Genomic DNA, 12352 nt, shown 5'->3' with positions numbered 1-12352 from the left:
TTTTCTGAAATGCTGTAGTGTTTTGTGAAATGCTGTGGTGTTTTCTGAAATGCTGTGGTGTCTTGCACTTCAGGGCCACCGTAGTTATGTCTAGATTTGACTATTTTTAACTACCTTTTCTTTTACTTTTATGAATGTATTTTTAATTCCGTGTTGTTGTTGTGTGTGTTCATGATTATGTAAAGCACTTGGACTGCCTTTGTAATGTGTTATAAAATAACATTATACATAACCTTAACATAAGCAATATAGGTCAACATTTGACAAAGGAGACACAGAAGACAACTCTTTTTTTAGGGAAATGAAAACGAACCTCTTTTAATACTTACATTTATGTTGTACACGTTTTGTTCATGCTCTTATTGTGAAAGCAGGTCTAACATATTCTTTTCCGGTCAGATATCTTTCACATAAATATGACGGTTTAGCTCCAGTTTGTTGTTGAAGTTTGGAGAGATAAGAGCCGCTCTTCAAAAATGATGGCTTCAAGCTTCAGGGACTGCAAGGTTAGTATTCGGGCTTCAGAAAGTAGTAGGCTCTACCTACAAAAGTAAGATAAAACATTTCGGCAAAGTATGACACGACCTTCGCTTTGTAGGCTATGTAGTTTTCGAGGAACGGCTTGTCGGATACAATTGTTACACAAGGTTTCCAAGAAGACATGTGGAAGCAACATATCATTTGACAGGGGATATCAAACTGTTATTGTCTTTCTAGTTCAGAGAAAATGTTGACAAATGCATATTTAGCTACATTTGTCAATATTAAACTAAAGATAACGTCGGAAATATGAACTTTTTCTATCAGTAGGCTACAAGGAGTTATTTATATATTTATGATAACAAAATTAAAGAAAACGTTTATTTAGCGTAATGAATCAATGCACTGTAGACTTTATATTGAAGGCTGGCGATGATACAGTACTTATTTCTTGTGTCCCTTACAGGCATGGAGTGCAGAGAACCTCCCGATGTCCACCAGCAGTAATGAGGCGTGCAAACTGTATGACGCCCTCCTTACTCAGGTAACACTGACTGCTTATTCTTCCACAAATGACACATGCTGCTAGTATTAAAGGTACAAATTGAAGTTGTATTAATTGTTTTTAAAGTCCTAGTAGTTTGCACGTAGTATTATTATATCTTGCAATATTTTATGAATTTGCATACCATTCAACCCACCCCAATGCATGTGAGGAGTTTTTAAATGAACTCTGACTAACTTGTTTGAAGATTTCTGTCCCCAAAAGTTTATCTTGTTCCACTTCTAGTATGTCACATGGAAGAACAATGAAACCTTGGGAGGATTTGAAGGATGCCTTTCTGCGATCACAGCAGCAGACCCTAACTTTGGTAAATAGACGTGAGATAACGTGAGATAATATTCACTATTATTTTACTGATACTGCAGCTGCACAGTTAATAACGTATTAAATGAGACAACAGACAAATCAATGTTAAAAGTTCAGAGTAAGAAAGAAGAGAGAAAAAGGTTTCAGCTCTAAATGTATGCACTGCTAAAAAAAAGCCTAATTAATAAAATACTTTGACCTTTTATATTTAATAAATAATCATTGACAAAATCCTAACTTTAGTTAGATGTACAAATCTGGCCAAGCATACTGAGTAACCATGTTTAGAAAGCACAAAGACCTGTAAAAGGAGAAGACCCCTCAGCTTTACAGACGCTTTCAAAACAGACATTTTCATATGTTATGTACTGTATGCACACATACTGTAAAGCACAGGTGTATCTAATAACATCACTAACGACTGCAGTGGAATGACAGGACAATACATGGAAGTAAGGCATCGTTATTGTTATTAGTTGCACCTGCACTTTGTCTGCTATGCCTTTCTGATGTGATGTAGCCTTGGATATTTAATAATTACACTGTCATTTAATTAGCAAAAGCATTGACCTTCAGTACCTGTCATATGAAACAATTGTGTTTGTTTGTTTATTTATTTAAAGGACAGTGCACATTGATCAACATTGCTGTAAACGTGCCAGTGTTAGCCAGCAGGCTGATTTTCAACTGTTGTCCTTTTGGCAAGATGTTAAAATAACCAAAACAAAACTAGAGAAATAAAAACATAATTCAAAAAAAAAAATACACACAGCAACAGACAACAACAGTACAACAATAAATAGGAACAGACAAACATGCAAACAGATGAAATACTATCATACTATGATACAGTTAAAAGTGTTCACATTTTTGATTGCTTCAAAGCCAGTTCTTATGATAGTGGTTAAATGTATGATAAGAGGTGTTATTCCTGATCTGTATTGGTATTGTGTTCCAAAGTGTTGATGCCCTCACAGAGAAACACTGTTTACCAAAGGAACTGGACCTAAGTGGGACTACACAGTCCCCTCTTAGGGCAGACCTTGTGGTTCTGCTGTTTTTCTGCTATATAAAAGTGCAGAGTGGTGGTGGGGGTGCCTTGCCATTTCTAATCTTACAAACGAGACATGCATTAGTGTGTTTCAAAAGATGTTCCCAGCTGAGCAGGTTATGTTTGACCAGGATTTTGCAATAGTGGTATAGCTTAGGTTTTCTGTCCAATACTTTGAGAGCTTGTTTGTGAAGCAATAGGATAGGCCTTAATGTTTTGCTTTTCACCTGGATCCAGCTGGTCATACAGTATGTTAGGTAGGGAATGATCATGGCAGTCATATAGAGTTTTGCTACAGGTGTTGTCAAACAGTTCCTTATATATCTAAAGTTTGCTAGATTGTATTTAGTTATTTGCATTTCCTTTCTCACTTGTTTTTTGAAGGATAGAGTAGTGTCAAGGATAATGCCTAGATATTTAAAATGTGTAACTGTTTGAATGACCTCCCCTGACACATGGACCTTGGGTTCACGGTGTGATACAGTGTTGGTCTTGCTAAAAAACATACAGACAGTCTTCTTAACGTGTAGATATAGCTGTGAGTCAGTAAGCCATTGATGTGCATGTACCATTGCATCACTTCGTTTGGCAGCAGCTTGGGCCTTGGTTTTTGCATGGACACAAATGACAGTGTCATCAGCATACATTTGCACCTCACATCCAGTGACACTGAGGGCAAGTCATTTACATAGAGGCTGAATAGAATTGGGCCCAGTGTGTCTTCAGTGTAGGAGAAGCTGCTGTTTATCTCCATCAAGTGTTTTAGGTGATATGTTCATGCAAATGAGTCAAGCTGTTGTTGTGCGGGTTCAATATTAATTGATGCTCTTGAGAACTTGCAAGCTGCTTTTGACAATTGCTGAAAATACAGGATCAGACCCTTCAAATGTATTGAACATAACAATTGAGGTTATTAGGTTTAAGATGAATTGCATTGTTTACATGAATCATAGTCCACAGATCTGAATATATTAACAGACTATAGTTGTCTTTAGATAAAAAAACGACATTTAATAGGGCTGCAATGAACAAGGTTATTTTAATAATGAAAACATCTGCCAATTATTTTTTAGAGGAATTGTTTAGCCCAAAGTCTCTCAGAAAATAGTGAAACATGATATTCAGTTTAATATAAAAATAAAACCGCCAGAAAAAAATCCCATAATTGAGATGCCGAAAACATATATTCTGTCTGTTTTTCAATCAAATATTAGTTTGATTATTGCTTGAGTATCAACATAGGATTATTTTGATAAGTAAACTATTCATTGGGAATTTGGACCATTAACCACATAACTGTTTGCCATTGTCATTGTTACATAATATGGCTATCAGAGAGAATGCCAAAGGTCCCTCCAGAGGGAGCCTCTCTCCCCCTCTACAGTACATGAGACGCCCCGAGTGGACTCCTTTGTTCACTTCTGTGATAATGACACCATCATGTAACACTCTCGCTCCTAATGGCTCAATCTCCAATAGTACGTAATAGGATTAAGGGCGGGCCACGTCTAAGCAATTGACCAATCACAACAGGGCCTACCAGCTGACCAATCAGAGCAAACTTGGCTTTGTTCAGTCAGACGCCCCGTCTACACTACAGCGTCGAAAGCTCCAAGCAGCTCCAAGCTGCCCATTCACTTTCAATGGGGTGACGTCACGTAGCCGCGCTTTTTCGCCAAACTGAATTGTGGGTAGCCGAGCGAGGCGTCTCAGGCGACCCAGGCGACCAGAAGTTGAAAAATGTTCAACTTCTGGTCGCCTGGACGCCGGAGTAGCCAGCGCCAGCCAATCAAATCCCGTTTCCCAAAATCTGACAGCTGAAGCGCCAGCCAATCAAACCGCGTCTAAGCTGGGAGAGATATCCCGCCGTTCATTTCTATATTTCAAAAAAAGTCGGAGGAGAAACTAACTATCACCGTAGCAATCACCCGGTTTTGTATGACCAGACCCTCTTCACCTACCGGGACACAAACCGGAGGAACCAGCATGGAGGGAGGTGGCAGAGGCAGTGGGGGGAACTGGTAGGTTTTCGCCTGTTTGGGGAGTTTATATATATATTGCTCGCATAAAATCCCCGGGGGTTTTTGCTTTGTATGTCGGGGGCGGGAGATTCATGTGATTGGTTGTTGGTCGTGTTGCTTGAATAAAATCCCCAAGCTCCAGACACGCCCAGCTCCAAGCTATTTTTGGAGCTGTAGTGTGGACGCTGCGAGAGGGTGAGGGTGCTGCAGCACAGACAGTATGAGAAAAATAAAACACTTTTTGAACATTAAAGCATGGAAACATGTCACAGTAGAGCCACAAAATACAAATATGAACCTGAAAATGAGCATAATAGGGCCTCTTTAAAGGTGTCACTAAAAAAATTATAATTTTTACAAGTGTCTATGTTTTTCTTCACAACACTTAAGTTGCTCTGAGAAAGTCGAAAAGAAAAGACCAGTGCTATTTGTTTTCCCTGTAGTCATGGGCCATGTGATCAGTACGGGGCTGAATCTGGTCTCAACATCCAGCTCGGCCCGCCTGGATGAGAGTCTAGCCAGCGCTGTGAGGCGAACAGTGGAGCTGGCCAACAGCCAGGAGATCTCTCCCAGAGAGAGGCTCCATGTCAAGGCTATGGAGCTCTTTTCACATGGGTAAGATCCAGAGCCAGCTTGCCACAGGAAATGTATTCAAAACAGAGAGATGAATAACAATTTGATCAAAGCAGTGGTTACAGAAAAGGGTCTGAATGGTCACGAGTGGTCTTTGAAGTGTAATATGGGATCCCAACATGCATTGCTGTCTGTCACATAGGAGCTTTTAGACACATAGAATTCTTACTAATGCGTTAAACCTCCTTTTTTATAACATGAATTCACAATTTGAATTAGTCTGTGGAATAATGTATACACATAATGGTATAAGGTATCCAAACTTTGATTGGTGTATCATATAGGAATTCATAAATAAATTAGTCTTCACTTAAAATACAAATCAAAACTATAAATATCTTAAAATCATAATTTAAAAATAAAACATTTATCCTATACACAGTAGTATCAAAAACAACATTTCTGCAGTGAGCAGTTTTCAGCAGTGTTACTTTTTTTGTTTGAAAAATGAGTTGTATTTTAATCCAATTAAATATTTTAAAACAAATATCTTCAAGCAAGGTTATTGTTTCGAAAAAAATCTCAGCTATTGAGTTGGATTCTCATCCCTTTTATCAAACATAAAAGGGATGAGAATCCAACTCAATAGCTGAGATTTTTTCCGAAACAATAACCTTGCTTGAAGATATTTGTTTTTGATAAATGTCCATTTAACAAACTGACCAAAAGAGAGAAATGTTCCCTGATTTAATGTAACATGTTTTGAAGTAAGGGCTACAATGCAGTCAGTTAATATTTAGGCCAAATAAAGAAGAGATCAGTTTTATCATCACGAAGGAAGATACGGGTTGCCTGTGAAGGAATGAAGTCCCTTCAGACATCAGAGGACCATAAGAATGTTTAATTTTTCCAGCCATTATTCATGCGCTCCAGGTTCCTTTCTTTCTGTCCCCCTGTGATGCAGACGCTTGCTTCAGATCCACAGCACTCATCTTCAATATTATATGCCAAAGAACCATTTGTACATTTCAGTCACAGTGTATCTAACAAGTACGCCTTATTTCCCAATGGTACGGCGTGATATATTGCAAGGTTGAGTGAAAATTCTGTTTCTCAATATTGTCACAGAGGGTCTTTGTGTTTTTCTATTGCCTCGAATTCCCTCCGTCCGGTACAAAGCATATTGACATCTTCATTATTCTCATGGTACACTCATTCTTTTGTCCTTCATTGTTCAGCTTTCTTTAACAGTGACTCATGTTTTTTGTAGTAACTATCCGAAGGCCTGTGAACTATGGGAAGACATTCTGGTCGATCACCCCACTGACATGCTGGCTCTAAAGTTTGTTCAGGATGCTTACTTCTACATGGGGGCCCAGCTCCAGCTCAGGGACTCTGTGGCCCGGGTGCTGCCCTACTGGAAACCTCACATGCCTTTGTTCAGGTACAGGAGACACCACACGTTACGAGAAGCATTTAGGATGAGCTTTAATCATATGAAAAGTCATTAACCAAATCATATTAGTTTAGATATGTAATGGGAGTGAAGGGAGACTTCAAACACAGTCTCAATTATATACAATAAATAAGGCTTTGATGGTTATACGATTATACCGTACACAGGTGCTTACTTGCATTACAAATACAAATGGGGTAAATAGGCCTCTTTAGTCTTTAAGGCACTTTATTATTCTCTCATATAATCTGACCAGCTGCACACAGGCTCATTATAATCATGTGCAATGTGTTATGCTAAGCGTCTTAAAAAGATTGGAGTTTATATTATATGCAATCACTTGAATATGCGTAAATATAATGAATGTTTTTTTGAATCTTTGATGTGGCATACAGAATGATTAAATAATGCAAATTCTATGGGAACCGAGAACAATATTCACATTGTCTGTCTATAAACCTGATACTTAAGGTAAGGTCTAAATAGAACTACATGACATTTCTAAGTCATAATAATTTGCATTATGAAAAAGAAAGAAAGAAAAAACTAAATTGATGGGACATTAAAGTAAGCAGTTTTAACAATGATCCTCCGACACTTGTAGTCTCTTTAGGTTTGCCGGCAGTTGTAAGTAAAGTGCTTCTTGCTGAGAAAAGCTGAGTGTTTTAAGTCGAGTCTGTTGCACCCTGCAATCATGGGTGACCACTTCAGGCGAAGTAAACAGGTGGTCGAAGTAAATGGATGAGTCATACCAAGTAAAATTATTACACAAAGTTTAATACAAAAAGCGCAAACAAACAACATTGTACGTAATGGTCACCAAATGAATGTCCCTATCAGTGGATTTTCTATATCCTGTTGCTGTGAGCCGACACGAACTGACAGTACTGTATAGACGCAGCTCATGAGACAAAGACAAGTTTCCTAACCAGCGCTGTTTGTTTTGAGCCGTGTTAGGTGAGCGCACGGCACATGCCATGGTGCTCCAGCTGTTCCTACGAGTCTCCCTCTGCTCGTTCTGACAGAATTCAAAACATCGTTATGCTCCGATGGTGCTACCTTAATGTGCCTTAATGTGATGATTAAATGTATTAAACGACTGTAAAAACCATAGCTTCATACTACAGGTTGATAGTTGGGTTTGCTGAACATAATATATTGTAGCTGTATTTGAGACGTTAAGGAAACAGTGGAGTGCACAAAAGTATAGGGATCAATAATTAAGGGAAGGCTTACCCTTCTCTAGCCTTAATTACCCGCCGCCCCTGCCCGTAGGGGTCTTTGTTATTGCTCACGGGTTGGTTACAAAAACAGTCTCTGCTTTTCATCATCCTAACTGAAGAGTAAAAGTTATCTGTCCTGCATTTTTTTTAATGAAAGATTTGTGTGTGTGTGTACCCTCAGCTATCTGAATGGAATGTATTCGTTTGGTCTCATGGAATGTCGCCTCTATGACCAGGCAGAGAAAGTGGCCATGGAGGTGAGATTTTCTTCCCTGTATCAGTTATTTTGAACGTGCCGTTGTCATTGCAGCTGGGTGGTGCAGGCTGTCTGCTTCTGCGCTGGCGGTGTCACTTCAATGTGGCAGCTTATCCAGCCCACAGCCGCCCTACTCATGAGCTCAATGCTTAATGCATACAAATTAGTTGTGACATGAAGGTCACTTAAAAAATACATTGAGGAACATCATAAACCGAAGTAAGATAGTAATGGAAACTTGAGCATTGTAATGTTGCTGAGGACTAAAACAATACCACATTGTGTTCTGCATCTGTACTTCTCTCCTTTACTGACTGTTATCGTGTGTTGTGCAGGGCCTGGCGATGGCTCCAGGTGACGCCTGGTCGGTTCACTCTGTAGCCCACGTTTACGAGATGACAGCACAGGTGGACAAAGGCTTGAAGTTCATGGAGAGCAGAGAGAAAGACTGGCAGGTACAACTTTTGTCTTTTCCTTAGCGGTGTGTTTTTCTGATTCATTTGATAACTGACATACTGTACAAGGTTGCTGAGTCCACAAATACAAAATATTTCAATGTTGTATTCCAGGTATCTGACGTGCTGGCCAGTCATAACTACTGGCACTGGGCTCTATGCTTCATCGAGAAGGTAAAGAGTATAATGAGTTTCCTCAGTCAAGCGAATAGTTGTCAGGAGTGTTTGTGGAGCTTGTATTTATGATATCCTTTCCCCTGGGTAATTTGAAGTCTGGAGTTGATTATATTGCAAGATTAATTTGTGTTTGCATCTGTGCAACACAATCTATCAACACTGCCTATCTTTTAAGTCTGGAGTTATTCAAATTCTTCTTCCTCACCTCTTCCTCCTCCTCAGGGGCAATACGAAGCCGCTCTTCAGATATACGATTCTCAGGTTGGTCTGTGTTGACAACTTTCATCAGAACCTTAGTAGTATGTCTGAGTACATGCACACTTAGCTTTTCAAGAGCCATGCATGTTCCAACACACAGGGGATGCAGACTAAAAGCAATATGTTGTTGTGTTGTTGTGTTTCAAGAAGTGTGTGCAAATTGAAGTCCATGTGAAAATGTACTTCAGTGTTAACTGCCAAAGCTGATTTATTTTTTCATTCACTCTAAAAATAGGAAAGACCGTTTTTAAGTAAAGCCATTACTGTCCTCTCCTGTACCTTTACAATAATATGTCTTAATGTTACTTGCCACTGCCATACGTTTCAACACATCTGCCCTTGTTACATCATTTGCTGAATGTAATGTTTAACCACATGTATCAGAAGAATCGAGCAAGTCCTGAACATGTTTGTTTAAAATGGTGTTCCTTGTGTGGAGGCAGTTCCATGTTACATCTGTCAGTGTTCAAGCTGTGCTGCATAGTGAAGGTTGTTCCTGTATTAGGTATTCAGACGTTGTAAAGCCACAGGATCCATGTTGGAAGCGGTCGATGCCTCTTCCATGCTCTACAGACTGGAACTGGAGGGTAAGATACGGGCTGATATGGGAATGGACAAGGTATAACTGGCAATGTTATCAATGTCTGCAATATGGAAATTGCAAAGGGTGTTTTAATCTTTTATTCATCCATCACTGGACACCACATAAACTGTAGATGCCTGTCATTTCTTCAAGATTACAACAATTAACCTTTTGAGGTTGATGTAACATTTTTAATGTGTTGCTAATTGGCTTAAGGGCCACGAAAAACGTCTATTTGGAGATCATTTAAGACGGTGTGGTCTTAAGTGAAACTGCTAATGAGGTGAGATTATCTCCCTTATCATACCTCATTAATCTGAAACTAAAGGGACTGTGTTCGAATCAGATGTAATTAGCCAAACCTCGGACCATATTCCACTTTTTTCTCTTTTAATTTCAAATACAGAACAAATTACCTGCTGACATTTGAAAAACATTTCTTTTATTGTGACCTTTGTGCAGCTTTGAAGCCATATTTGTGTGTGTGTGTTGGGTCAGGTGTGTGCGTGAAGGATCGCTGGCGAGAGCTGTTCCAGATAACGCAGCCTCACACTGATGATCACGTGACCCTGTTTAACGACGCCCACTTCTTCATGGCGTCGCTGGGAGCTAAAGAGAGCCGATGTTCTCAGCGCCTGCTGGAGGGCCTCCAGGAATTGTCTAAGTAAGTTCCGCACCATTTCTCTTGTTCACTGCACACCTCAGCACTCTAACCGCCTTACATAAAAGCCACACAGACCTTATGTAAAGAGGAGATGGAAACGAGGCTGGGCGTAGGACGGCGAGATAGTGAGCGAGAGAGAACTCGGAGCTCTCTCCTCACAGAGACCGAGGTCTTCCCTCAGCAGCAGACGGACCAGCTGCTGCTGCCTCTGGAGCTTTGTGGTCACAATGTTGCCTGGCGTCCAAACCACAGACATCTTGTGCTCTCCATTTGGCTCTGTGTGCAACCCACGGAGAAGCTGTCACTAAAATCCAGTTATTTTAAATTGTCATGTTTTTCAGTGTTATGTAATATAATGCAAGTCACAAGAGTCTGGGAAGGATGCACTTTCTGGGGGTTTGCATTTATTTAATTCCATCACTCTTCTATACACGTGTCACTCTTATTACCTGGGTGTGGAAGGATTGCACAGCTTTACATAATCCATAATGTCATTGTACATGCTTCCTCTAACCGTCAGAGGCAGTGAGTAAGCATTAGCTCATCCACGAAAACCCAACCGCAGTGTGGAACGTTCTGCCTTACAGGGAAGTAAGTCCTGCTCAGACGTTCACAGTTTTTCAGTTCAGTAGATTAATGCGCTAATACAGTCTTTTAAAAAAACAACCTGCAGCTTTTCCTGTAGGTTTCGTTGATGTTACTGCCCAATATTAACCTTCCAGCTATACTACGAAATATGTTTTCCCCAGTTATTAACCTCTCGTTTCCTTCACAGAGAGCCAGGGGTCAATCTGCAACATCAGATGGGACGGACAATCGGTGTACCCATGTGTCAGGCCATGATGGAGTACGACCGGGGCAACTACAATCGCACCGTGGACCTTCTGTTGCCGATACGCTACCGCCTGGTCAATATAGGTGGCAGCGATGCACAGGTCAGGTCCCACAGGCAGGGGTTAATATAGTAAGCTCAAGGCAAATAAGAATAAACCAAAACCAAACGGTTATTTTTTTTGAAAAGTGTACAGCCTTGACACTTTTTTCTTTGGATATTATCGATCATACTGTATTGTGTTTTCTTGAGGTAATCCCTGTTATTGTGCAATAGGCCAGAAGTGAAGAACACTCTGCAAAAGAGCCTTTCAGTCCACGAACACACCACACAGTGTGAGGATGTACTGCAATGTATGAATAATGAATCTGTGATGGATGCTGACGGACTCAGTGGATTTGATGTTCTTTGTGTTCAGAAAAGCATTCCCATAGGTGCAACAGCGTACATACACAGTATAGCACAAAAGGGTACAAAGACGATATGTACAGGGCTGAAGAAGGGTAGTGTTACTGTTTACTAATGGGTTTCTCAACTGTTGTTCACAGAGGGATGTCTTCAATCAACTGCTTATTCATGCAGCCATGAAATCGGAGGATAAGCACCATCAGAAGCTTGGAAGGTAATGCACAACAGGGACTTGATGCTTTCATATGAAGGTCTGCTGAGAGATCATAGGAGACACAAGAAGGGACTTTTGAAGCATTGGATTTCATCATGATACAGCCGAGTATCTGTAGGGGCCGCGTCCACTCCACTTTGCTTTCTATCAACGTCCATACAAACCGTATGCTCTCTTTATGTAACCATCAGCCGCTGTCTGTACACCACGTTATACTTTCATTATTGATCAGGTCAGCTTCCAGCTTGTCTCTGTAAATCTGTGTTTATGTTTTTGTGCTGTTCTCTTTCTGCAGAGGTCTTCTGGTGGAGCGCGAAGCCATGAGGCCAAACTCCCCAATGACGGATCGTCTGATGCAGAGAGCTCTGGCCCTTCACATCTAGACGGATCAAGATGAGCATGGCAGTTCCCAACATGCACAACACATAAAGCAACATATGAATCTGATCTCCACTGCTGGGCTTAAGGAAACTCATCTAACAGTAGAAACCTGGCAATGTAGTCAACATATCTGCAATATTTTAAATGAAATACTTTTAGACTTTTTTTAGATCGTGATTAAGCTTTATAACACATTTCTCAAGTGTACGAGCTTATATAAAACAAAGTTGCTAATTTGCATGATCAATAGCCTTATATCCCCTGAGATGATTATGTTATGTCTCTAATCAATACTGATCTGTTTAACTAACCTTGTTTTATATTTCATAAGCATCACATTTACAAGTTATTCAGATCATCATGTCAAAGTTAATATGAAAAAGCATCTTCAAAACCAATAAATATACACTCATTTGCACTCTGCTTGTGATGACTACTCTTAGGCAGCA

At 40.0% G+C, this 12352-nt stretch overlaps 1 protein-coding gene across 1 annotated transcript; it reads left to right on the top strand.

Moving 5' to 3' along the window:
- The first annotated feature begins 392 nt into the window (after positions 1-392).
- Positions 393-12321, top strand: ttc38 (tetratricopeptide repeat domain 38). The gene is made up of 14 exons (XM_034084976.1): positions 393-506; positions 947-1024; positions 1271-1352; positions 4867-5038; positions 6267-6440; positions 7857-7932; positions 8267-8386; positions 8501-8560; positions 8786-8824; positions 9327-9408; positions 9903-10068; positions 10844-11003; positions 11449-11522; positions 11818-12321. Exons 1-14 carry the CDS (start codon positions 477-479, stop codon positions 11903-11905), a joined length of 1401 nt encoding a protein of 466 aa, XP_033940867.1. The 5' UTR covers positions 393-476; the 3' UTR covers positions 11906-12321.
- The last annotated feature ends 31 nt before the right edge of the window (positions 12322-12352 follow it).

This window comes from Pseudochaenichthys georgianus, chromosome 6, assembly GCF_902827115.2.
Source record: "Pseudochaenichthys georgianus chromosome 6, fPseGeo1.2, whole genome shotgun sequence".
Lineage (NCBI taxonomy): Eukaryota > Metazoa > Chordata > Actinopteri > Perciformes > Channichthyidae > Pseudochaenichthys > Pseudochaenichthys georgianus.
The sequence above is the reverse complement of the archived record's forward strand: the minus strand, read 5'-3'. Positions and strand labels throughout refer to the sequence as shown.